This window comes from Lytechinus pictus, chromosome 15 (genome assembly GCF_037042905.1).
Source record: "Lytechinus pictus isolate F3 Inbred chromosome 15, Lp3.0, whole genome shotgun sequence".
In the NCBI taxonomy this organism is placed as follows: Eukaryota; Metazoa; Echinodermata; class Echinoidea; order Temnopleuroida; family Toxopneustidae; genus Lytechinus; species Lytechinus pictus.
The window spans coordinates 4,951,812-4,976,626 of NC_087259.1; the positions used below are offsets into that span (position 1 = coordinate 4,951,812).

General features: G+C 36.7%; 1 protein-coding gene across 1 annotated transcript; it reads right to left on the bottom strand.

The window, feature by feature from the left end:
• Nucleotides 1-134: 134 nt before the first annotated feature.
• On the bottom strand, nt 135-24,280 carry LOC129278262 (WD repeat-containing protein 38-like). Its single transcript, XM_064110290.1, has 10 exons — nt 24,213-24,280; nt 20,427-20,559; nt 18,441-18,561; nt 15,286-15,402; nt 9,477-9,574; nt 8,113-8,193; nt 7,039-7,170; nt 6,111-6,260; nt 4,824-4,871; nt 135-3,664 (listed from the first exon to the last, which is right to left on the bottom strand). Exons 2-10 carry the CDS (start codon nt 20,502-20,504, stop codon nt 3,476-3,478), a joined length of 1,014 nt encoding a protein of 337 aa, XP_063966360.1. The 5' UTR covers nt 20,505-20,559; nt 24,213-24,280; the 3' UTR covers nt 135-3,475.
• Between the last annotated feature and the right edge of the window lie 535 nt (nt 24,281-24,815).

Here is a 24,815-nt window from a genome sequence, read left to right on the forward strand (position 1 = left end):
CAAAATAAATCCCGGAGCAATCGTCGCCAGAGCAAATGTCGTGTCACCTCCTACTTATTCACTTTTCTTTTTCACATTATATTTAAGAATTCAAGAAATGTACTTTCTAAAAAAGATGCAAGATTATTGAAATATTCAATGATAAATCTATATTTTATTGATGATATATATATGCAAAATATAGAAAATAAAAATGGAATGAATCGAAGTATATAGTCTAGTATATAAATATATGAATTTGATGCAAATACGGAAAAGCAGCATGTAATGAATGTAAAATGTTAATACTACAAAAAAAGGCACAGAACTTAGAATTACAATCTGAAAGACTTTTAATCTTATTTACTCCACATCACTACTCAGGCAAAAGAAAAAACAACAAATAATCTCCTGCCTAAAAAAAATTGAACAATTTAACCCCATATTGGCAGCCAAACAAATATGTATTAATGGAAAACTGTGAAGAATCATAAAACATTTTCATGCACTTTCACTGCTTACCAGCTAGGTATTATGCTCTATAAATACTCAAATTCATTATTCCCCATTATGGGCTTCATTGGGCTTCTCAACAGCCTGAATTATAGGATGTCATCCTGTGTGTCGGAGTTGAGTTTACATGCATTTGTGAGTAGACAAGATTGGTAATTTTACTGTTTTCCAAATTACAATTGGAAATTTTAAGAATATGCACCCAAAAAAAATATTTAGAGTAGTTCCTGCATATATTGATGAAACTCAAGCTATAGAACTTCATTTGGCCAAGTTAAACTTGCTGCTTTTTTACGCAGTTTGTCACCTGTATTTGCACTGAGTTTGTATAAAACATATTTAGTTGACATGGTCACATACTGTAAGATGCAACAAAATAAAGATAAAAGAAAAAAAATGAAAATATGATGTAAAGCCGTGCGTTAACAGTGGTTTAAGCACTAATTGATTCCAAAGACAATTATCTTTGCCAATCCTCTCAAAATATTTGAATTTGTAAGCTGGAAAACAAGAAAATAATGCAACTTATCTACATATAAATGCATGCAATCACAACTCCATCCACATCAGATGACATCATAGAATCTTGGCCAGTGAATAGCACAATGACACTCATTATCAAGTTTGCATATTATAAAATTTCAATAATACTCGGCTAAGTAAGCTAAAAAAATGCATGAAACTGGCTTTGTTGTATTTTGAAACCTTTAAGCTTTCCATCAAATAAATTACTTGCTTCCAATAAGGTTTCTAAGAGTGAAGAAAAGAATGGATTCTCGATTGCACAGTCAAAATATATACCTCCATCATTGTGGACCAGAAATATATTACACACCTAACTTCTATCAAATAATGGCCAATGTGACCTTTGATCTCATAAACAAAAAAATGTAATCTAATTATAATCATTCATATATGCATACATGAGCAAAATTGTTCTTTGCTAGTCTTTAGCAATCAGAAGGACAGGGAAAATTTACAAAATATGCGTTACACAATATGGAATAAAAAAGAATTGTTTAGTTATTGCAAAAACGAGTTATTGATAAAAAATCAGAACACAATTGGTTTGTAAAGTGTGTGATGTGCTTTACATGTTGCTTTCGCTGAGCCTTTCCTGTATTACATTTCAATTTTTTTCATCGAACTTCATAATTCATATGTCCCCTATCCCTTCCCCTTGGCCATGTCTATAACTATTTTATTTTTTTAAACCGAAAAAGCCTTCATGTTTTATCAATGCTCAACTTTGGATCCCATGTAGCCTTATAATCTAGGCACATGCAGCAGCTATGGGGAAGCAATTGTGTCTGATGCAGAAGACTACAAACCATGGCTGCGAATCAGCCACAGCCTATGCACTCCGGTCTTGCTTAGTTGTTCCCTTTTATCGACCAGTGCCCGTTGCATAAAAGTTACCATTATGGTAATTTTGCCATCCAATGGTAATTTCCCTGAAATCCTTGATTTTGATTGGCTACTGATCAGCATTACCATGGTAGTTACCATTGGATGACAAAGTTACCACAATAGTAACTTTTATACCACGGGGCCCAGGATTCGGTGCATGTTTTTTGTGTGAAAAACTGACATTCATCAATGAAAAATAAACAACTAAAAGGAAGACGGGAGTGTATAGGCAATGGCTGCTTCGCAGTGAAGCCACCGTTGGTAGTGTCCCGTATCAGATGTGTCCCTTATGTTTCGCCTTAACAGCATCAGACTCATAAAAGCAGAGACAATAACTAGATTATAGGCTAGATGCCATGGAATTTGAACAATAGCTTTACATCATGTAAATGTGAGGAGGGGGGGGCAAAGGGCAAGGGTGCTGCCTACATTGGGTGATTTCAAGTCCGGTGTTGAAATTTGGTATGCTTCCCCTAGCTCCAAAACTAATTCAGATTTTGGAAAACTTATCCAGATCACTTGATTGACATCTCAACAACTAGTGAGTGACTTTTCGGGACCATCTTCATGTTATTTTTGGTGTTATAATCGTGTAAAAATTGACCTAACACCAACACCAAAAGGTCAACACTGACCTTGAAATCACCCAATGAATGTATTCTCATAATCATGAAGTTTCTTTGAAGGAACCTCAGTGGGTAGACCATACAAGGGGTATTGCAGAGACTGTACGGGAATCCTGCAAAATCAGAGCAGGTGCATACAAGTGAGCACTAGGCATTACAGAGGCCACGCAATACCACTTCACAGTCTCTGCATTGGCATCGAAGGTCAAATGCGTTGTGGCCCAGTGGATTAGTCTTCTGACTTTGAAACAGAGGGCCGTGGGTTCGAATCCCAGCCATGGCGTAATTTTCTTCAGCAAGAAATTTATCCACATTGTGCTGTACTCAACCCGGGTGAGGTGAATGGGTACCCGGTAGGTAGAAATTCCTTGAATGCTTCAGCGCCTAGGCAGCCCAGCTAAAGCCAGGGTAATAATAATAGCAGGGCCCGCTGGGAGAACAGTTTTAATAAGTGAAGTGGCTACCCTGGGTAAATATACCTATATCATTATTATAAATGTGACTGAGGGAATAGCAATACCTTAAGATTACGGCACATCTTACAATTGGTCTGTGACCCGTTTTCGGAAAAAAAAGAGTAAATTTTATCCAAATATTGAGACACGGATCATCTTACTGCTTTAAGTTTGAATTCATCATACAAATACTGATATTCATATCTGTGACTACTACAATTCTTATAAGAATAAAAGCAATTTGAATATCCAGTCGTAATGATGTCAGAGCAAGCATATTATTGACTATGATCTGAAACCAATTGGCCTTTACTCCAACATAAAGGCTTGCCATCATAAAGAAATTGTTAGAGTAATATTCTTACAGTTAATTTGAAATATCAAATAGATACTTTTCAAATCAAACAGATACTTTTCATTCATAAGCAAAATGCGAATTGTTCTAAAATTGGATTGTGGCCCAGGTGCGCGGAAGCCTTTATGGTACATTAGCTAACCCCCTTCATCATCCTCCTCCTCCTCCACAACTGTTCCTTCATCCATCTCCCTGTTCACCTCCTCTTCTTCTTCTCCTTTACTCTGTGTCTCCTTTTTCTCTGCGACAGCCATTGCTGCGGCCCCGGATGCAAACAGCGCCCCCTCGGACGAGAACACACAAGTCTGAAGCTGCTCCAGATCACTCTGTAAAAGAGAAATAGGGAATAATCTTTAGCTTTATCACTGGCTACTTACCTCACAATATTTGTTTCCTTCATAAGACAACAGAATATGTGTACAAATATGAAGCTGTCTACTCTTTTGTCTCAAATTTTCTTTTGGGAAGATTTTTTGTTCGAAGATCACTGTTGCACTTTGTAAAAATGAGTAGAAAATAACCAATTGTGCAATTGATAAAAATTCTTTAAAGCAGATACGAACCAATAGCGCCATTTCGAGTCCTGAACTACTCATACCTGGCCAGTTTCCTGACCCATAATGCTAGTGTAGTCTAGTAATATAGACCCACTTGAATGATAACTTGCCAATTAACTACTCAATACATTTATACCGCAATTATTATGTTACCAAGTAGCAAAACAATTACTTTTCCCCTCAGAACATTTTAGTTTCTCTATACAAATACAATTATAGGTCAATTTAATCTCTGTAGTATTAGCAGATATCTGAAAACGAATATTTTAAGACTATGTATTTATAACACACAGCCAATGGGTGATTTAAAGTACGGTGTTGAAATCTGCCTCATCTCCGTACTTGATATCAGGCTGGTGTTGGGATTGACCTCGGAAAATATGACATATTCCGGCAGTTCGTGTTGATCGCTGGTGTTGAATGTCGTCTGCTGAACCCAGCACTGCGGCTGGTGTTGACGATCTACATGCAATTTCCCCATTTGGTGTTGGCAATCTCAAGCTCGTGAACAGGCGGCGAACACAGTGAAACATCCCTGTTAAATTACCTTTTACAGTTAAGATGACTACAAATCATTTGAGCTTTATATATTTTGATGAAGAATAATGTTCACTCTTTCAAATTCTTGAATTGATGAAAGCATTGGTATTCTGTAAAATGAGAATTTACTGCATTTAACTCCGATTTCATTTTCGTCATCAAGACTTCTCGCATGAAGTTGAGATGATTTAGCAGCGCAGCGCAAAGGCATGACGTCATGTGCTATCGATAACGCAATCGGTGTCATTCCTCTGAACCCAGCTCGGTGTTGGACCTCGGTTCAGCGGCCTTTTTACTCTCTCAACACCAACACCAAACACTGAAATCACCCAATGAGAGACTACACACAGTTCACTCCCTTTTATGATACAGGGGCGTTGAGCCTTACCTCGAGCGTCTTTGCACATTCACCAGTTCTCACATCCCAAACCCTGACCTGAAGACAGATAACAACAATAGGATATTATAAGATTATTTCAGAAGTGAATGGCCTTAATAAAGGTGTATAATCATCACTGTCATCATCACCACCACCATCATTATCACCATCATCATTATCATCCTCATCATCATCTTCATCATCATCATCATCATCATCGTCATCATCATCCTCATCATCTTCATCATCATCATCCTCATTATCATCCTCATCATCATCTTCATCATCATCCTCATCATCATCATCTTCATCATCATCCTCATCATCTTAATCATCATCATCCTCATCATCACCATCACCTTTATCGGTGTCATCATTGCCACCATCACTAAAATGATCATCATAATTAATACCACCATCATCGCTATCTTCATTGTCAATTGCGATACTACCATGCATATCATTGCTATCACTGTCATCATCATCAGCACCTATATCAATGTCATAACTGTGACCACCATCAACATCACAATCACTCCCACCATCATAATCATCATCATCATCACCATCATCACCATCACCATCATCACCATCATCATCATAACTATCTTCCATCATCACTATCACATTTCTTAAAAACACTTTCATCACCGTCATCAATCACCATCAACACCAACATCATCATCATCCTCATCATCATAATCATCATCATCCTCATCATCATCCTCATCATCACCATCATCATCACCATCACCATCATTATCATCATCATCATCATCAACCACCACCATCATCATCATCACCACCACCACCACCATCATCACCATCATCAACATCAACATCATCATCATCAACCAACACCACCATCATCATCCTCATCATTATCACCACCACCATCATCATCATCATCACCATCATCATCATCACCATCACCATCACCACCACCATCATCAGAGGTACCATCACCACCATCACACCGCCACAATCAAAATCACCACCATCATCATCATCATAACCAGTACGATCACCATCATCATATCACCATCATCAATCACCATCAACATCATCATCATCCTCCTCCTCCTCATCATCATCATCCTCCTCCTCATCGTCATCATCATCATCACCACCAACATCATAAGAGGTACCATCACAACCATCACAACGCCACAATCAAACTAACCACCACCATCATCATCAAAGCCAGTACGATCACCATCACCATATCCCCATCATCGTCACCACCAGCACCAATATCATCCTCTTTTATCTGAATGAGACATCAAATCTCCCTACCGTCTCATCATCACTTGCGCTGGCAACCATACTGCTATCGTTGGAGAACGCCAGCGCCCTCACCCAGCCAGTGTGATCCGAGAGCACAAGAAGACAGCGAGCATCTCTTGAACTCCACAGCCGAACAGTCTTGTCCCAAGAACCCGTTGCCTATGAAGAAATAAATCAGGAGATAAAATAATAGACTCTGATGCTACAGTAACAACAACAAACACTTACTCCAGACCAACTGATGATACTATCATCACCATTAGATTCATCATGATCAACACCTCCACTATCATCATCATCATCATCTGCATTATCATCATCATCACCATCCACATCATCATCATCACCATCCACATCATCACTATCACCATTCGCATCATCATCACCACCACCACCATCAGCATCATTATCATCCTCATCATCACCATCTACATCACCATTCGCATCATCACCACCATCATCATCATTATCATCATTCATCATCACCACCACCACCACCATCAGCATCATTATTGTCATTATCACCACCACCACAACTATCAGCATCATCCTCATCATCACCATCCACACCACCATTCGCATCATCACCACCACCATCAGCATCATCATCATCATCATCATCACCATTTGCATAATCATCACCATCTGCATCACCATCATCACCATCCGCATCATCATCATCACCATCCGCATCATCATAATTGATCATCACCACCACCACCATCATCATCATCACCATCATCATCACCAACATCATCATCCACCATCATTATTACCACCACCACCACAATCATCAACAATATCATCATCATCATCATCCGTCAATGATCTGTGAGCTGTAGGATTCATGGGTTGCATGGCTTGGTGGTGGGGGGGGGGGCTGTCCTCTAAATAAAGAACCCAAAGCCAACATCCTTGTTAAAGTGGAGGTACTCACCAGCATGCCAAGTTTAGAGAAGGCCACTGCATGGACGTTTCCTGTATGACCTTTAAGAACCCTGACCTGGTCGATACCCGCCTGACGACACAGCGCCCAGAGACGTACGGTATGGTCCCATGAACCTGTAGCCTGGATTTAAGGTTAGTGGACATATCACGAGATGTATTTAGGATTCAGAAGTACTAAAACTTCTTCTTGTCTCATATTCGGTTCTCTTATTTAATTTGTTACTCCATTAATTCAACTGCAACGGATACAGGACCAACATAATTATTTCCTTCTTCTTTTATTTTTCAGCACTAAAAAGAAACATTATTGTGTCAAATAGTTTCAAAATATAAAATTTTTTACACAATCAATAAATGAGCTCAACAAATAACGATACTTCACATTTCTCTCAAGTAAACAAAGAATGAAGTGACATCCATTTAGTATTAAATTTGTTAAACAAACCCGATATAGAAACAAAATATCTCCCTCCTCTCCATAATACTGAATAATTTTTCTTTCTTTACATACACAAACACAGGAATTTTACTTTTTTAACTTTTGCAGAAATAAAAGTTGCTTAATTATACTTACCAAAAAATGTGATGCATCATTTCTTCTCTCATTGAAATCAAAGATTATATATTTTTAAACTAAACTTGACATGCACCTGAGAACTTTCATTTATCAAAATTTCTGTTTCTTTCCAATTTTTTAAAGCTAATTTTACAATCACAAAAAACATACAATATCTTCCAACTCCTTATTACGAAATGAATATTTTTAACAATCATCATCTTTGACAATCTTCATCAATATTATTTTTGTCTAAAAATCTTAAAGGTACATACCTTCAAGGGGGAAGTTGGTTCCAATAAAAGCAGAAATACATCAAGAAAATATCAGTTTCATATAATCCACAGTTTGTGAAATTCTGAAATCTATGAATACCTTTTTTATGGCATACTCAACACTAGAGCATATATTTTAATATATGTATTATATTATTATATCTCTGAGAGCAGAATAGCAATGGAGGTGGGGTCATCGTATATTAATAATTTGTACCATCTAGATACTTACTAGCAAATGATCATTAGTGCTAAAGGCACAGCACTGCACCAAATTCTTGTGTCCAGTTAGTATGTTTCGGGGGGTTCCAGTCTATTTCAGAAAAAATATGAATTGAATCATTTTTTAAATAAGAAAAACATGCACATATAATGATGAGTGTCCATGGTGCCGTCCGATGGCCAAAGAAAGTGCCTGAAGCAAATGATTCTTTTCAAAATTGACCTTTTCTCTTAATTTAGGAATACTCTCTGTATGCTCTGCATGATGCTAAAGGAATTGGAGTCAAATAGCCCCCGGCCAATATCTAAAATATAGAACTTTCAAATTCAAGTAACTCTATCAATTTCTATATAGAACATGACACATTTTTTTATAATTTACTAAAAAACTAATTCCACAGAGTTACTTGCTTTTTTTCATATAGGGTGGGGGGGGGGGGCAGCACAGACAATGCGTGCACTCAGTAAGTCCACACTATCATCATTATCACTATGTAATACAATTATCATATTTATCAATATTATAATTTGTAAAATGACCTGCCTGGATTGCATCTTCATCTATTTCTAATTCAACTGAAGATAAAAAATTAAATACCACCAGAGTACAGAATATCTAATTCAGTCATTGGAATTTCTCTCATACTTTAAAAACTTAAGTGAACTTTACTCTTTATAAGCATTGCGGGGGGTTGGCAGAATACAGGACAAGACGATGTAAACAAAAAATTGATTTGAATATTAAGAGAAAAATCTAACAAGCACAACACTGAATATTCCTTAAAATTTGTTATTGTAAAATAAGAAAGTTAAGACATTTCAATGTTTCGTTTAATTTCACTAAACAGTTACTACACATCCTGGCCTGTATAGACTGATGATGTCGTCAAATCACTATTTCTTTTGTATTTCATTATATGAAATATGAAATATTCTAATTTTCTCCTTATTGTCCTGTGAAGCAAAGTTTCATTCCTCCCTGAACATGTGGAATTATCACGGATTTAACATTTTATGCTTCAGTCAAGTTGGTCCCTATTGTTAAATGTGTAAAAATTGAAATATTGCATATTGAAATAGAAAAATAGTGAGTGAAGGACATCACTGACTCTCTGATTTGCATGTCAATGAGTTGTGCATATAACTGTTTTGTGAGAAATAAGTGAAACTTTGAAATGTCATAACTTTCTTATTTTACATCCGATTTTGATGAAATTTTCAGTGTTATGCTTGCTTGAGTTTTCTATACTGATTCAAATCAACGTTTTGCTGGGGTGGACTTGACCTTTAAGGAACCTGGATTTTCTACAACAACTACTAACGCAAAGGTGTGATCCAGTGGATATCTCAACTATCACATAGGACAGGACATACCTCTAAATTCCAAACAATAGCAGTGCAATCCCATGATCCTGAGCAGAGTAGCCGACCGTCGCTTGAAAACCCTACCGTCTCGACGCATCTTGAGTGACCTGTAGAATCATAGATATAAAAAAAACCACAATGATAATAATTGGTTTAATATAGCGCTTTATCAATCTACGACTGGTCAAAGCGCTTCACAATTATTATTACCCCGTTACATGGATTCACAGCTTTTCTAGCAGCATGTTGGGCGCACACTTGCTGAAAACCAACCACAAATGTGCGGGCATGCAGGTACATGTACTAATGATGGGTTTATTTCCAATTCGTCTGATGCCAATTCGTCATATTGCCAACTCGTCTACTATCATTTGGTCTACCATCAGTTCATCCACTCACCACATGGTCTACCGTACTTTCACTTAGTCTAATGCCATTCCGTCTAATAACCAGTTGGTCGAATAGCCATTTAGTCCACATACCATTTGGTCTAATGAAACTAAAGTGTTAATTGTGCAAAATGAATAATAATAATAATGGTATTTTATTCAAAGACTGTTCGCAGCAAGAGCTGAATTGTACAGAACTTTTACATTAAAAAACAACATAAAACATAACAGTATCAAAATAGAATTATAAAAATACACAAAGCATGAAAAAATGTACTTTGGGGGTTAATATGAATCAACAGAATATTTTCAAATATAAGTAATTGCAGAGGTTTCAAAATTTGCTTAAGATATAGTACATGTATACGAGAAAGTGGATTGGAAGGATTTATGATGTAAGTGAATTGGATTGGATAATTTTGACTTGAGAATATCGATATTTCGAATTAGTAACGTATTCAGAGTATAAGGAGAAATGGAAGTGGGTAACAATGGGTAAATAATTAGAATAAAGTTTTATATACAGAGAGTTTTGTATACTTATTTCGTTTTACTGAAACATTACAGGTAGTCGCTGATTATTCTAATTCAATAATAATAATAAGTCACATTGCATGGTGAGATAGAGAAAGAATTGGAGAGAATGATGGATGAAGGGAAAGAGAGCGAGAGAAAGAGAAAGAGATGGAGATGGAGGGTGAGAAAGAAAAAGAAGAAAGAGAGAGAGAGAGAGAGGAGATATGGAAAAAAAAGGATTTAGGAAGAGGTCATAATACAGATCACAACAAACTGATTGTCTTTTTTATCTAGGATTCATTCAATAAGCTAATTAGATATGGGATTGGACTAAGTTTGTACCTTTGTGTTCTGCATTTAATCTGATCGTAGGGAGCAATTCTTCGGAGTGATTTTGTGTTTAGTCTAGGATTAGGCAACCAGGATCTGAAGGTGGGTGAGTTTTGTAGGGACTTGGCAAATTTGATACACAAGTCCCGTCGTCTTAATTCGAGTGATTTCAGGTTTGTGATTTGTAGGGCATTCTCATAGGTGATGTACAGTGGGCCAAGAATAATTCGGAGAGATCGTTTCTGTATTCTTTCGATTTGTGCTCGCTGTTGGGTAGTCAGACCTGGGTGCCAAACTGGCACAGCATACTCCACCAAAGGCCTCACGTAACCAGTATAAATGGTCAGTAGATCACCCTGTTGGAGTTTAAAAGGTCTGAGCTGCCTCAACATGTAAATTCGCCTGTTAGCCTTAGCTATCATTGAACTAATGTGGTCATTCCATTTCAGGTCTGATTGGATAAGGATACCAAGTATTTTCATCACATTTACTTCGTTCAGGGTCTGGTTGCCTATTTCAACAATCAGTGGTGGGGGTGGATTCTTCCCAAAGTCCACTCTCATCACTTGACATTTACTGGCATTCAAGTTCATTTTATTTGTATTACACCATACATTTAGCTCATCAAGTGTGTCTTGTACCTCACTGGCTGCACCCCTCGTTTTCACTTCACCTAGTGTCATATCATCTACATATTTCCATAACTCCATTTTGGATGATGCTAGAGCATCGTTGATAAGAACTAGGAAGAGCACCGGGCCAAGCCGTGTACCTTGTGGTACACCTGCGCTCATAGGAGTAATGTCTGATATGACACCTTGGTAGCGGACGCACTGGGTACGACCAGTGAGGAAGTCTATGATCCATGGGATGATACATGGACGACAACAGAGATCAATAAGCTTCGAAATGATGATAGAATGGTCTACTCGGTCAAAAGCCTTTGAAAAGTCGGTTGTGACTAGTGTAACAGAAGTTGATAACTTATCGGTATGTTTGGCTAGGAAGTTCAAAATGTCAACAAGACAGTGGGTTGTTGATCTACCTGGCCTACTTCCAAACTGTTTCACATCAAGGACCGGTGATATATCAGTCATTAGCCACTTCGTGATGAAAATGGGTGTTAGACCAACTGGTTATTAGACGAAATGGTGATAGACGAAATGGTGATAAGACGAAGTGATGATTGGACCAAATGGTTATTGGACCAAATGGTTGTTAGACGAAATGTTGCTGGACGGAATGGCATTAGACTAAACGAAGGTAGACCATGTGGTGAGTGGACGAGTTGGCAGTTGACGAATTGACAATTTACCCTAATGATGTATAGGGATTTTCACACAGAATCACAGTTTTTTATACACTTTGGATACCATTACATAAGATAACAAAAGTATGTGGTACAGTGTGAATTCCATTATGAAAAAGAACAAAACAGGTACAGTAATCAATTAGGAAAGAGTGGGAAAAATTACATAGGGGCTAGGGGTAATTTTGCCCTAAAATGCACAATAGAGCCCTATAAATCACCATTCACTGCAATGTTTAAAGCTTTCAAATGTAGCAGATTCAAACATTTTTTTTAAAATTAATTCATTTAGTTTTATTTCAGCAGGGTAGCCCCATCAGTAATTTAAATACTGTTTTAAATGGGGGCCCTGCATAACATAAAATCACATAGAATTACAAACATGTAGGCCTACATATAAAAAAATAAACAAAGTCAATTGCAATCTCTGCTAGCCAAACTTATTAAGAAAATCATACATGTATATGAACAAAATTTTTAAAAAACAAATCACTGCATCTAGAAAATAATGAGTTAAAATAAAGGAAAATCATAATATTTAAACAAAGAAAATCATGGTAAATATTAGGTGGTATCTTAAATGAAGTGTACCGTAAACCTTTTATTTTGGAAAGTAGTTATCAAACAAGTGGAATGCCTCTGGCCGTCTCACCTGCATCACGCGATTCAATATAGCAGCAGTGCTGATTTTGAAAACTACTATAACTCGCACAAGATGTTCAGTGATACTTGGTTACTCTTATTTCCACGTTTTATGAACTAGACAAATACACTTATAGAGATATGATGGCAATTCAACAAATACCCCCAACGTGGCCAAAGTTCTTTGACCTTACATGACCTTTGACCTTGATCATGTGACCTGAAACTCGCACAGGATGTTCAGTGATACTTGATTACTATTATGTCCAAGTTTTATGAACTAGACCAACACACTTTCAAATTTATGGCTGTAATTCAACAAATACCCCAATTTGGCCAAAGGTCATTGACCCTAAATGACCTTTGACCTTGATCATGTTACCTGAAACTTGCACAGGATGTTCAGTAATACTTGATTACTATTATGTCCAAGTTTCATGAATCAGATCCATAAACTTTCAAAGTTATGATGGTAATTCAACAGATACCCCCAACTCGGCCAAAGTTCATTGACCCTAAATGACCTTTGACCTTGGTCATGTGATGTGAAACTCATGCAGGATGTTCAGTGATACTTGATTAACCTTATGTATAAGTTTCATGAACTAGGTCCATATATTTTCTAAGTTATGATGACATTTCAAAAACTTAACCTTAGGTTAAGATTGATTCCCCCAACATGGTCTAAGTTCATTGACCCTAAATGACCTTTGACCTTGGTCATGTGACATGAAACTCAGGCAGGATGTTCAGTAATACTTGATTAACCTTATGGCCAAGTTTCATGAACTAGGTCCATATACTTTCTAAGTTATGCTGTCATTTCAAAAACTTAACCTCAGGTTAAGATTTGGTGTTGACGCCGCCGCCGCCGTCGGAAAAGCGGCGCCTATAGTCTCACTCTGCTCAGGTGAGACAAAAAGCAGTGGGTTGTGGAAAGTAGCCCATAAAAATAACAAATGATGTTTTTGCCCAAGTGAAAAGATATGTCTCCAGCTGATTGTTCAGTCAATGTCGGTGTAATTAGATAGCATTATTTGATCATTATACCCCTGTTGGTTAAGGTAAGAATTGCTAGTCTGTGCCTGGCCAGTGCTAAATTGTAAAATTTTGAATAACTAAAAGAGTCATTCCAAAATAGTCTGCGCTACTTTAGCGCTATAAGTACCAGGCACTGAGAAGGGATGGACTAAAGAATGACCGAAAGGTTGCAGTGCACTAACAAGTGGAACGCCTCTGGCAGTCTCGCCTGCATTACGCAATTTAATATAGCAGCAGTGCTAACTTTGAAAACTACTATAAAATAATCATTCACAAAAACACCATTCATATGGTCAAATACACCCATGTCCACATTTCATTCACTCTATCCATAAACTTTCAAAGTTATGATGGCAATTCAACAATTACCCCAACATGGCCTAAGTTTATTGACCTTAACTGACCTTGGTTTTGTGACCTGAAACTCACAGGGGATGTTTAGTGATACTTGATTACTCTTATATCCCAAGTTTTATGAAATAGATCCATAAACTTCAGAGTTAGGATGGTAATTCAACAAATACCCCCAACACGGCCAAAGTTCATTGATCTTAAATGACCTTTGACCATGGTCATGTGACCTGAAATTCGTACAAGATGTTCAGTGATACTCGATTACTCTTATGTCCAAGTTTTATGAACTAGATCCATAAACCTTCAGAGTTAGGATGGTAATTTAACAAAGACTCCCAACACGGCTAAAGTTCATTGACCTTAAATGACCATTGACCATGGTCATGTGACCTGAAACTTGCACAGGATATTCAGTGGTACTTGAATAACCTAATGTCCAAGTTTCATGAACTAGATCCATAAATTTTCAAAGTTATGAAGGTAATTCAACAAATACCCCCAACTTGGCCAAAGTTCATTGACCCTAAATGACCTTTGACCTTGGCCATGTGACCTGAAACTCAGGCAGGATGTTCACTAATACTTGATTAACCTTATGTCCAAGTTTCATGAACTAGATCCATACATTTTCAAAGTTATGATAGTAATTCAACAAATACCCCCAACTTGACCAAAGTTCATTGACCCTAAATGACCTTTGACCTTGGTCATGTGACCTGAAACTCAAGCAGGATGTTCACTAATACTTGATTAACCTTATGCCCAAGTTTCATGAACTAGGTCCATATACTTTCTAAGTTATGATGTCATTTCAAAAACTTAACCTTCGGTTAAGATTTTGAAAATAATTCTCCCAACATGGTCTAAGTTCATTGACCCTAAATGACCTTTGACCTTAGTCATGTGACCTGAAACTCAAGCAGGATGTTCAGTAATACTTGATTAACCTTATGTTCAAGTTTCATGAACTAGGTCCATATACTTTTTAAGTTATGATGTCATTTCAAAAACTTAACCTTAGGTTAGGATTTGATGTTGACACCGCCGCCGCCGCCACCGCCGCCGCCGTCGCCGTCGGAAAAGCGGCGCCTATAGTCTCGCTCTGCTATGCAGGCGAGACAAAAACTGGGCCAAAATTCATCCGTGAGAATATCATCGCATGGTCAGAGATCACTTGTTGAGTGCATGCAAATGCTTAACATTCATGAAAAGATAATTTGCATTCGGTTCAACTTACCCTGAAGTTTGTAAATGATTTCCGAGTTTCTCGTCCTCCACACAATCACTGTTCGGTCGTGGGAAGCGCTAGCGATGTAGCGACTATCTGGAGATACAGCTACCCCTTTGACTGCCCCTGTGCATTATTTTGACAAAAAATATGACAATAATCATCTTATCTACAGTGCGTCCCAAAAAAACTATACACTTTTGAAATGGCTGCCAAATAAAAAGTATATCACTCTGGGGGAAAAAACTTATATATATGGAAAGCCGATAAAGTCATCTTTCAAATGACACCAAAATGTTGAAAAACTATTTATGCTTGAGTGAGCACTACCCACTTAAACAAAGGGAATGAAAATTGGGGTTTGGCAGGAATTAGCCTTTCGGTTTCTTTCAGTTTTTGAGAGGCGAGTACCTTGGAACTTGCAAACTTGAGGGTGTTGTGATGAATTAATGGTAATTCATTATCAATTTAAATTGTTAGAGCAAATTTCATGAATTATCAAATTGAAATTCCATGCATGAGTGAGTGTGAATTGCAAGCTTTAGTGCATTTTAACTTTACAATGTGGGTCTCAGCAGTGTGTTCATTGGAGTCAGAAGAATAGGGGTAAGAAACGACTTCAGTGGGTGAAGTATTGAAAAGCTGATGGGAAAAGGGTCAACAGAACGTTTAGCCTCCCTCCTACAGGTCCATTCCTCCCCCTCCTGTTGAGATTGAGACTGATTGCTATTACATGTATGTATTAAGTGCAGAACGGACTGTCAATTTGATAATAAATTCTGAAAATTAGGTCATCAACTTTTACCTATCAATCATTCAATCAATCAACTATATGTTAGTAAATCAACTCAATCAATGAGATCAATCAAATATTCACCTTTTTCAATAAATTATCAATCAAACATTCAGCTTTTTCAATAAATCATTTCATAAATCATCATAATTAGTCAAGTTCTGAATAATCATTCAATGGAAAAGAAAGACCCATCAACCATAAATCACTTGGCATTTAAATTTTAAATACTATCCAGGAGAAAGAAAGGGGGTGGAGGGCGGGGGTGAGTACATGACATGTAATTTGTAAGAGAACACAAAGAAGAATGCCCCTTTAACCCAGTCTTACCCCATCTCACCCCCTTGCATGTAACAGGTACCATCACATTACTCTTGCTAAGATCCAAATAATAAACTAAAAATGCTGCACTAAAATTACCATTCCTGTTTACTCATGCATTACATTTCAATTTAGTAACTCATGAAATTTGCTTAAGAAATCAAAACTGATCTCAATTCATCAGTAATTTAGCATAACACCCTTAACTTTGCAAGTTCCGAAGGACTCACCTCTAAAAAAAAATGGAAGGCTAATTCCTGCTCACCCTAGCAAAGGCTAGTCTCTCAGAAGGGGTGAAAGGGGTAGAAAGAGAAGGGATGGGGGGTTAAGTGTTCTGTTGACCCATATCCCGTCAACCTACTTCCTCCACCCAAGTCCTATCCCTATTCTGACTTCCATGAACACATAATTGCTGAAATCCACTTGAAAAAGTGAAAAATTGTATTTCATGTTCACTCATGCATTAAATTTCAATTTAATAATTCTTGAAATTTGCTCTAAAAACCTAAATTGATAATGCTTGATCATTGATTTATCAAAACACCCTCAACTTTGCAAGTTCCAAGGGACTCGCATCTCAAAAACTGAACGAAATTGGAAGGCTAATTCCTACCCACCCTAATTTTCATACCCTTTGTTTCAGTGTGCAGTGCTCGCTCAAGCATGAATAGTTTTCCAACTTTTTGGTGCCATTTGAAAGTTGACTTTATTGGCTTCCATATGTGTACGTGTTTTCCCCCAAAGTGATATATATTTTATTTGGCAGCCATTTCAAAAGTGTATAGTTTTTTTGGGGACGCACTGTTTACATTCAGACAGAATATTAAAGCTGACAATAATTGTTGAAGGTGATGACAATGATGAGGATCATGACGAGGAAGAGGAGAAGAAGCATGAGGAGGATAATGATGATTGTTATCACAATCATAATTATGATTGTTATCACAATCATAATTATCATCATCATCATCATCATTACAGAAAGAGGAAAAAAATCAAGAATGGCATATAAGAGGAATAGAATTTAATAATACACAACTGATTATTGCAATTCAATTAATGTTCAGGAGAAAGAAGAAATATAAAATGCACAATATTACTGTAATGACTATAATAAAATCACTAAAAGAAATTACATGTAGTTCTTATTGTATTTTGTAAGAAGTGATAAATGTGTATTATCATGGAGCTAGAACAAATTCACATAGTAAATAAATACATGGCGATAAAACAGAGACAGAGATACATTTATCGAAAACTTTTATTTGTTGGAAATGGAAAGTAGACTAGCCGTTATTGTCACTACAATTTTAATTACTGAATCTTCTGCTCTGAATTTATCTTTGCAAGGTGAAATTTGCCTGCCCTCTGATCACCCATTATAGTAATCAAGGAAATTCAGTCTCAACCGCATTTCAAATAATACATCAAAAAAATGTATTTTGAAAATGGAAATAGTACGGTAAAACAATATTCTTAAAGTACTACCACTTCCCCAAAAAAGACTCAATGATACAAATTCCTGATAGTCTTATCCACTTCCAGAATCATTATTTTTCTGAAGCTACTACTTGTGGACGATCCCACAACTTTTTCTCTGTTTTTCCCATTTTCTTTTTACGCGAGAGTGTTGCAAATATTTATAATAATAATAATAGGCATTTATATAGCGCCATCTATCTAGATATATATTCCGAGGCGCGTTGTTATTACCATTATTACCCCGGCTTTAGCTAGAGCTGCCTTTCAACGCTCATGCATTCAAGGAATTAATCCTGCCAGGTACCCATTCACCTCACCTGGGTTGAGTGCAGCACAATGTGGATAAATTTCTTGCTGAAGGAAATTACGCCATGGCTGGGATTCAAACCCACGACCCTCTGTTTCAAAGTCAGAAGACTAATCCACTGGGCCACAACGCTCCACATTGATATGATAGTACTTGCATATTTCTCTTTGTTTTGAACATGAATACTTCATTCAAACATCAACATAAAAGACTTTATGATGTCAGAAATGAACTCTTGGACCATTCCTCTTCTTTTTTTACCTGTGTGTCCAAAAAATCTGCAGACCAGGATGTTTTTCGGTCTGTTCCAAACACGCACCCTGCCATCATCTGACCCAGTAACCATCATCTCCAGATCCCTGGAGAAAGCCACGCAATTGATCTAAAATAACAAAAAAATTTATAATAATAGCTAGATTTATTACGTGTACGCTTTTTGCCTGACGATACAAAGCACTGCTATTATTGCCCCGGCTTTAGCTGTGCTGCCTTATAGGCAATGAAGCATTCAAAATTTCTTCCTACAGGGTTCCCATTCACCTCACAAAGTTGGTAAATTTATGAATACACGCCATGCCTGGGAATTGAACCCACGTCCCTCACATTGAAAGACGTGAGTCTTAACCACTAGACCATGATGCCCCCACAATATACAAAAATAAAATTACAGAAATAAAATCATGAAAGAGTGTTTAGAAGACAATGATCAACTTTGTGAATTGACAATGTTTACAATTTTTTAATATCTATCATATAGAAATTAAATAATTTGTAAATTGACCTCTGTAGCCTTTGCTGCTGGTCAATATTTACATTATGTACAGTTGAGGCCAAAAGTTTACATACACCCATGGAATTCAGTGAAATTTGTTCGCTTGCCAAACATCATAAAATTTACTATATCTTCAGAAATATAAATACTGCCATGACTAATTTGGTATCAAATGAAAGAGTGTATTAGGCTCTTTCACATAATTGGGATGCCGTTGGGATTCAAGCATATTGCAGGTAGAATTTTCTTTGAAGAAAAACATAATATTTGTGTTAAATGTATTCTTTTGTTTGTTATTATATATTCAAACATCGTTTCATAGAAATATATAAATGTCAAATCTATGATCTTTATTGCATTTTCTATCATGATATGTCACCACTGAACAAAAAAGTGTAATCTGGAATGTTCGTGTTGAGAACTAGCACAAATATGAGATTTTTTTTTCAAGTTTTATTTTCAATTTGTCTAAAATATGAAGATTTTTGGGGATAAAATTACACCTAAATATTTTTCAGCTCCTGATGATGACAAAGAAATGTGATGAAGGGGCATGACATACTTTGTTTGATATCAAATTCGTCATGATAGCACAAATATTTTATAAGAAACAGTAAATTTTATGTTGTTTGGCAAGTGTTAACTTTTCATTGAATTTCCTGGTTGTATGTAAACGTCAGTGGCCTCAACTGTACCAATAAATATATGTGCAAATAAAAATAAATGACACATAGTCTGTACAGTTGGACAATTGCTGTCTGACTTAAAGTTTATGATTATTATTGCAACAACAGCTGTATGGAGATTTTTCTTTACATTATTATTAAGTCCTGTGCAACGTCATTTACTCATTAACTTATACCTGCTGCATACTAAAAAAAATAGTAAATGGTGGTGGTGATTTTTTTTACCTGATTGCTAAGAAAGCATGAATGCTTGTAAGCAAGAAAAAAAATTTATGAATTACCCCCCCCCCCCAAAAAAAAAAGAAGATTAATTACACTACAGCTACCACTTTTACATGGAAATAAAAAACAACAACAATAATAATAATAATAAAAGTAAAAATATAAGAGTAGATTTCAAAATAATATTTCTAAATAAAAAAATGAAAAAAAATCTGGATAACAGTTTCCTTGAAGAAAAACTTGCTGAAATGTCCGTCTTCTTCCCATTTTGATGTCACCTTTATAATATAATGAAACTGTGACAAATGGAAGTATGAGCTTTCTCAAAATATCAGTTCTCTTTGGGGGAATATATTCAACTGCCAAAATTGAATAGCATAATTTGACCTGTAAGCCATGGCAACCAAACAGAATATCGGAGGAATCAAATGCTTTATTAATGTAATAAATATCATAAGGTTTGATCAATTATTACTCAAAGTGTATGTAACACATGAAACGGGTGTTATTTTTAATGTGATAGAAAATAATTTTCAAATGAAGAAAAAATTAAAACGAAAAACCCACCTCATCTTTGTGTTTTTCATATCTTGTCTTCTTCTTTGCTTCAAAGGTACCATCAAGCTCTAACCGAGCTGCCAGCATGGTTTGATCTACGACAAAGAATTAAAGGGGAATCCAGCCTTGGTCATAAAATGTTCTGTTGGAAAGAAGAAAAACAAGTAAAACAGAATGGTCAAAATTTGAAAGAAATCAGACAAGAAATAAGCAATTTATGGCTGCTTTAAAATTGAGATCCCTAAGACTATGTAGATTTCGAATTGGCAACTGGGTAAGTAAATTACGACAAGGGGCAAGGACAACTATCCCATCTAGGCCATGTATCAGGGATTTGTGGTTTTCTCCTAAAGTACTCATTCCCCTGGGGGCTATATAATCAAGGTAGTATATTTTTTTATGTCCTCATGAAAGGAAAATATAATAGGAAGTAAAACTTTTGAAAAAAAAGGATATTTTAGCCATTTAATATATTGGAGTAAAAGGAAGAGTAGTCCTTGCCTTATATCACTATGACATCACACATGCGGCCAATTTGAAGTATCCATGACTACCAATTTCAACAACTTTTAAAAATTTGTAACTTTCTTATTGTTTGTCTGATATTTTTCAAACTTTCAACTATCAACTTGTCTGATTTATCTTTTTCCTCTAAAAATAAGTTTTTATTTGGATTGGATTCCCCTTTATTTAAACAAATGTATTCAGACCTTCATAAATGGATTGGAAAGCCATATATCCTAGCAATATAGGTACTGGGGGGTGTTTCACAAAGATTTAAGAATGACTTAGAGTCGCACTTAAATGTCTAGTTGCGTGCGTTATAAAAGGCATGACCGCATTGGTCAGATCATGCAAAGAGGAAGCGCACTACGGCGTATTGATCAATAAGATTGCATGTTGCATATCATGTTGGCAATTTACGTACGACTCTTAAGTCATACTTAAATCTTTGTGAAACACCCCCCAGGTGTCCTTGCAGTCACATCTGTGCAATTCTAATCAGAGAAGAAATGCAACCACAAAATCACATCTGGGCCCCATCTTGCTAAGAGTTACGTTTGATCCAATCAATTGTAACTCTACGGAAAACCATCAGTGTCACAATTTTTTCTACAGGAAATTTGCAAAATGTCATTTGTAAACAAAGGGGAACATTCCAAATTGTCAAGAAAACAATGAATTTATAAATATACATCATATCTAGAAAATATTTTGAATGTGCATTTTAGATGCTGACATTGCTGGCCATCCATAGTTGTGGTTGACTGGATCAATCACAACTCTTTGTAAGATGGGGCACTGCAATACAGAAATAGACATGAATCCCATTCATTTCATACAAAATGCAGCCCCAATGCTGCCTTTTTCAACAAAAGACCCAGAACAAACAAGAAGGGTAGAGTATCATCCCCATAGGGTAAAATGGATGGGTGCACAGACACGTGGCATCTCCAATATTATTCAGAGAGAAATTCCAAGAGCAGCTCCCTCCATCGGCAGACGAGATTATCCCATCAAGCTCGCCATACCTCATGCTTCCATGGATGCCTTCAAGTACTCCTTCTATCTTCATACCATGGAGCTAGTAGCTCCATGCTCATACTGTGAGAATCTGGAACAGGCTTCTTCACGCAGCTATCAGCACACCTATCCTTTTTTACTTTCCAGGCCGCTGCCTTTCCAGCTATCAAAAGTCTGCAGCCACCTGCGGGACTTTGGTTACTGTCAACTGAACGGCCATGTTTTTACTTGAACCCTCCACTTTTTGTTGCAAAATAATCTCCCAACGTCGCTGTCAGCCATACTGTCCAAGAGGAAAAATACTAATTTCCATACAGTTGCAATTTACTTTTCATTAGTATTTTGGGAATAATTTTTGTATTCACCAGAGCACTCAAAAACTTGAATTTTTGGCATATTTTTGCATATGCCCTCTATTGGAGGAAAGGAATATGGCAAGAAAATTGTAATTTTTCAATCTCTGTTTTTAATTTAGAAAAAAATTATTAAAAGAATCAAATTTACTTAGGAGCCTAGTTATATGATGAGAAGTTGTAATGGAAACTGACAGTGTCAAGCAAATCAAGCATTTGTCCCAAAGAAAAAGAGAAAATAAGCCAAACTCTGCCAACCTTATTTTGCCACACATGGAGAAGTAACAGAGTCAGAGAACAAGGTTATATCGTATAACCTTGTTCATTGAATGAGTGGTTGCAGTGAGCAAGTGGGGCAGGGGATGTTGAATCTCATTTAAATATTTTATGAATTATTGAGATGGAATTTGAAAATGAACATTGCAATTAAAAATAGACAAACATATTTGACAATCATTGGTGCAAATCACTCACACGTATTGCGAAGTTAGTATTAGTATACTAACACGTATTGCGAGGTTAGTATTAGTAACCTCGCACCATGAGACCGGTACCGAGGGTGTAGGGCGCATGCGCGAATTTGACCAAGTCTATATATGCGCTAGTGCTACAGCGCTCGGTCTCGATCGGCCATTTTGTTTTGAATTTTGAAAGAGGTTCCAGTCTGTGCTTCGATGTCAGGATACTGCCACACATTAGACCTTCATCCATATAATCGTGGTAAGTGCATAATTTCTGTTTTCACAATTCAGTTTTATAAATATTTTGACCATAAATTACCCTAGTCCCGTGTCTATGGCCAAATACACGGTAAGACCCTGGGGTCCCGCCCGCTTTGCGGGCGGGAGCTCCCTGGGTTACATTCACACCTGCACTGAATACAGTGGTGAGGCACGCTAACACACAACGCTATAGCATCAGATTTTTTTGTTAGACACATTTCGGCATGAGCTGGACTCGAAGAACCCCTCACGTTGAGATCTATGATCTTATCCGAAACATGCGCTCTAACCAACTGAGCTACGCTGCCTCCCCGACTAGGGCCTACAGATAGATTTTTCTGTAGACCCCTAGATCTATTCATAATCCAAGCCAAAACGATGATATAATCATTTCCTATAATGGCCTACATAGGCAGCCTTTCTCATCAAACTTCCTGGGGCCGATTGCACGAAAGGGTCTTTGCAAGGACCGTCTTTCGTGTCGCCCATCTTTTATGATACGCCATGTGAAACGCATTTCAAATAAATTATCTGCAAATATATTTTATTTGTCCGTTAGAATAAACAAAAATATTTTTTTACAAAATGTGATATCTCATGAAATTGTATAAAATTTGATTTAAAAGCTAGCTTACGAATTTTATTTGTTTATCATAAATTTCAGAAACACCCCGCTTATAGCGCATCATAAAAGATGGGCGACACGAAAGACGGTCCTTGGAAAGACCCTTTCGTGCAATCGGCCCCTGAATACTATCTGACTGGCCATGATTTTTTGCAACTGCAAGATCAATCAGACAAAGTCAAAGAATAATCACAAAATTTGTTTAAGTTTTAATGGGATTTTTGGCACACAAACACTTAAAGATATAAGGAACAATATAAACTGGAAAAAAAATGTTGAGTTTTAAATAAATACTTGTTTAACCTCCTTAAGTTCATTTTTAAAGTTAAGACAAGTGCAAGACACTCCTTATACACTAACAGTAACATGAAATTCAATATGTGGGAAAATCACAACACAAGATTCGTATGATCAGAGTCGAGGCCTCGAGGAATTACATTACACAAATCAAGTTCATGAATTTTCGAATCCATACCATTCCCCATTCCCTCCAATGCCCTCTAGCATATAAGACAGTAAAAACATTGACATCTGCATTAAAACAAATAGAAAATCAAGACAATAGGCATACCATGGTCTTGTTGCGAATAACAACAACGGAACGCTGTCAAGTTTTCGGTCGATCTCGTCGATGTATATGTAGGGCAGCTCTAAAGGGAAAGCAAAGAAGAAATAAGAATGTGATGTTTTTACTGTTCAAACTTCAAAGTAAAACATTTCCGGACTGTGTGCATATGAATGGCAGGTACCACACATGCTTTTAATTATAAGATATTTCAAATCTATGATTTTCCTAGATTTGAGTAAGATCTCAATTTATTAGTCCCCCGAAAATTTGATGGGGGCCAATTGATGTTACTTATGGGCAAAAAAAAAATAATAATAAATAAATAAAATTCTTCCTTCAGAAAATCCAATGTATTCTAATCAAGTTCACCGATTCGTGAAAATGTATAGTTCCTATCATTTCAATTGCAAAATTGCAACGAATTTCACATTTTATACCTCATGCATAATTCTCTGTCGTTATATCTTGTTTGACTTTCCATACACAGTATAAGAAAATGCGGTAGGGAGGAAAGGGGGAGGAAAATGGGTCGCAGAATATGATACCTCTATTTTTTGTCTAAATAAATGTGTTCATTTTGCCCTTTTAAGAGTGTACCCCAGAAAC

Bases quoted from the DNA above. Each gene is read 5' to 3' on its own strand.
- LOC129278262 (XM_064110290.1), bottom strand. From the start codon at position 20,504: ATGCTGGCAGCTCGGTTAGAGCTTGATGGTACCTTTGAAGCAAAGAAG. The intron at 8,194-9,476 runs GTATGTCCTGTC...TTTCTGAAATAG, and splicing joins CTATTGTTTGGAATTTAGAG to ACTGGAACCCCCCGAAACAT. The intron at 4,872-6,110 runs GTAGGGAGATTT...ATCTGTCTTCAG, and splicing joins GCGCAAGTGATGATGAGACG to GTCAGGGTTTGGGATGTGAG.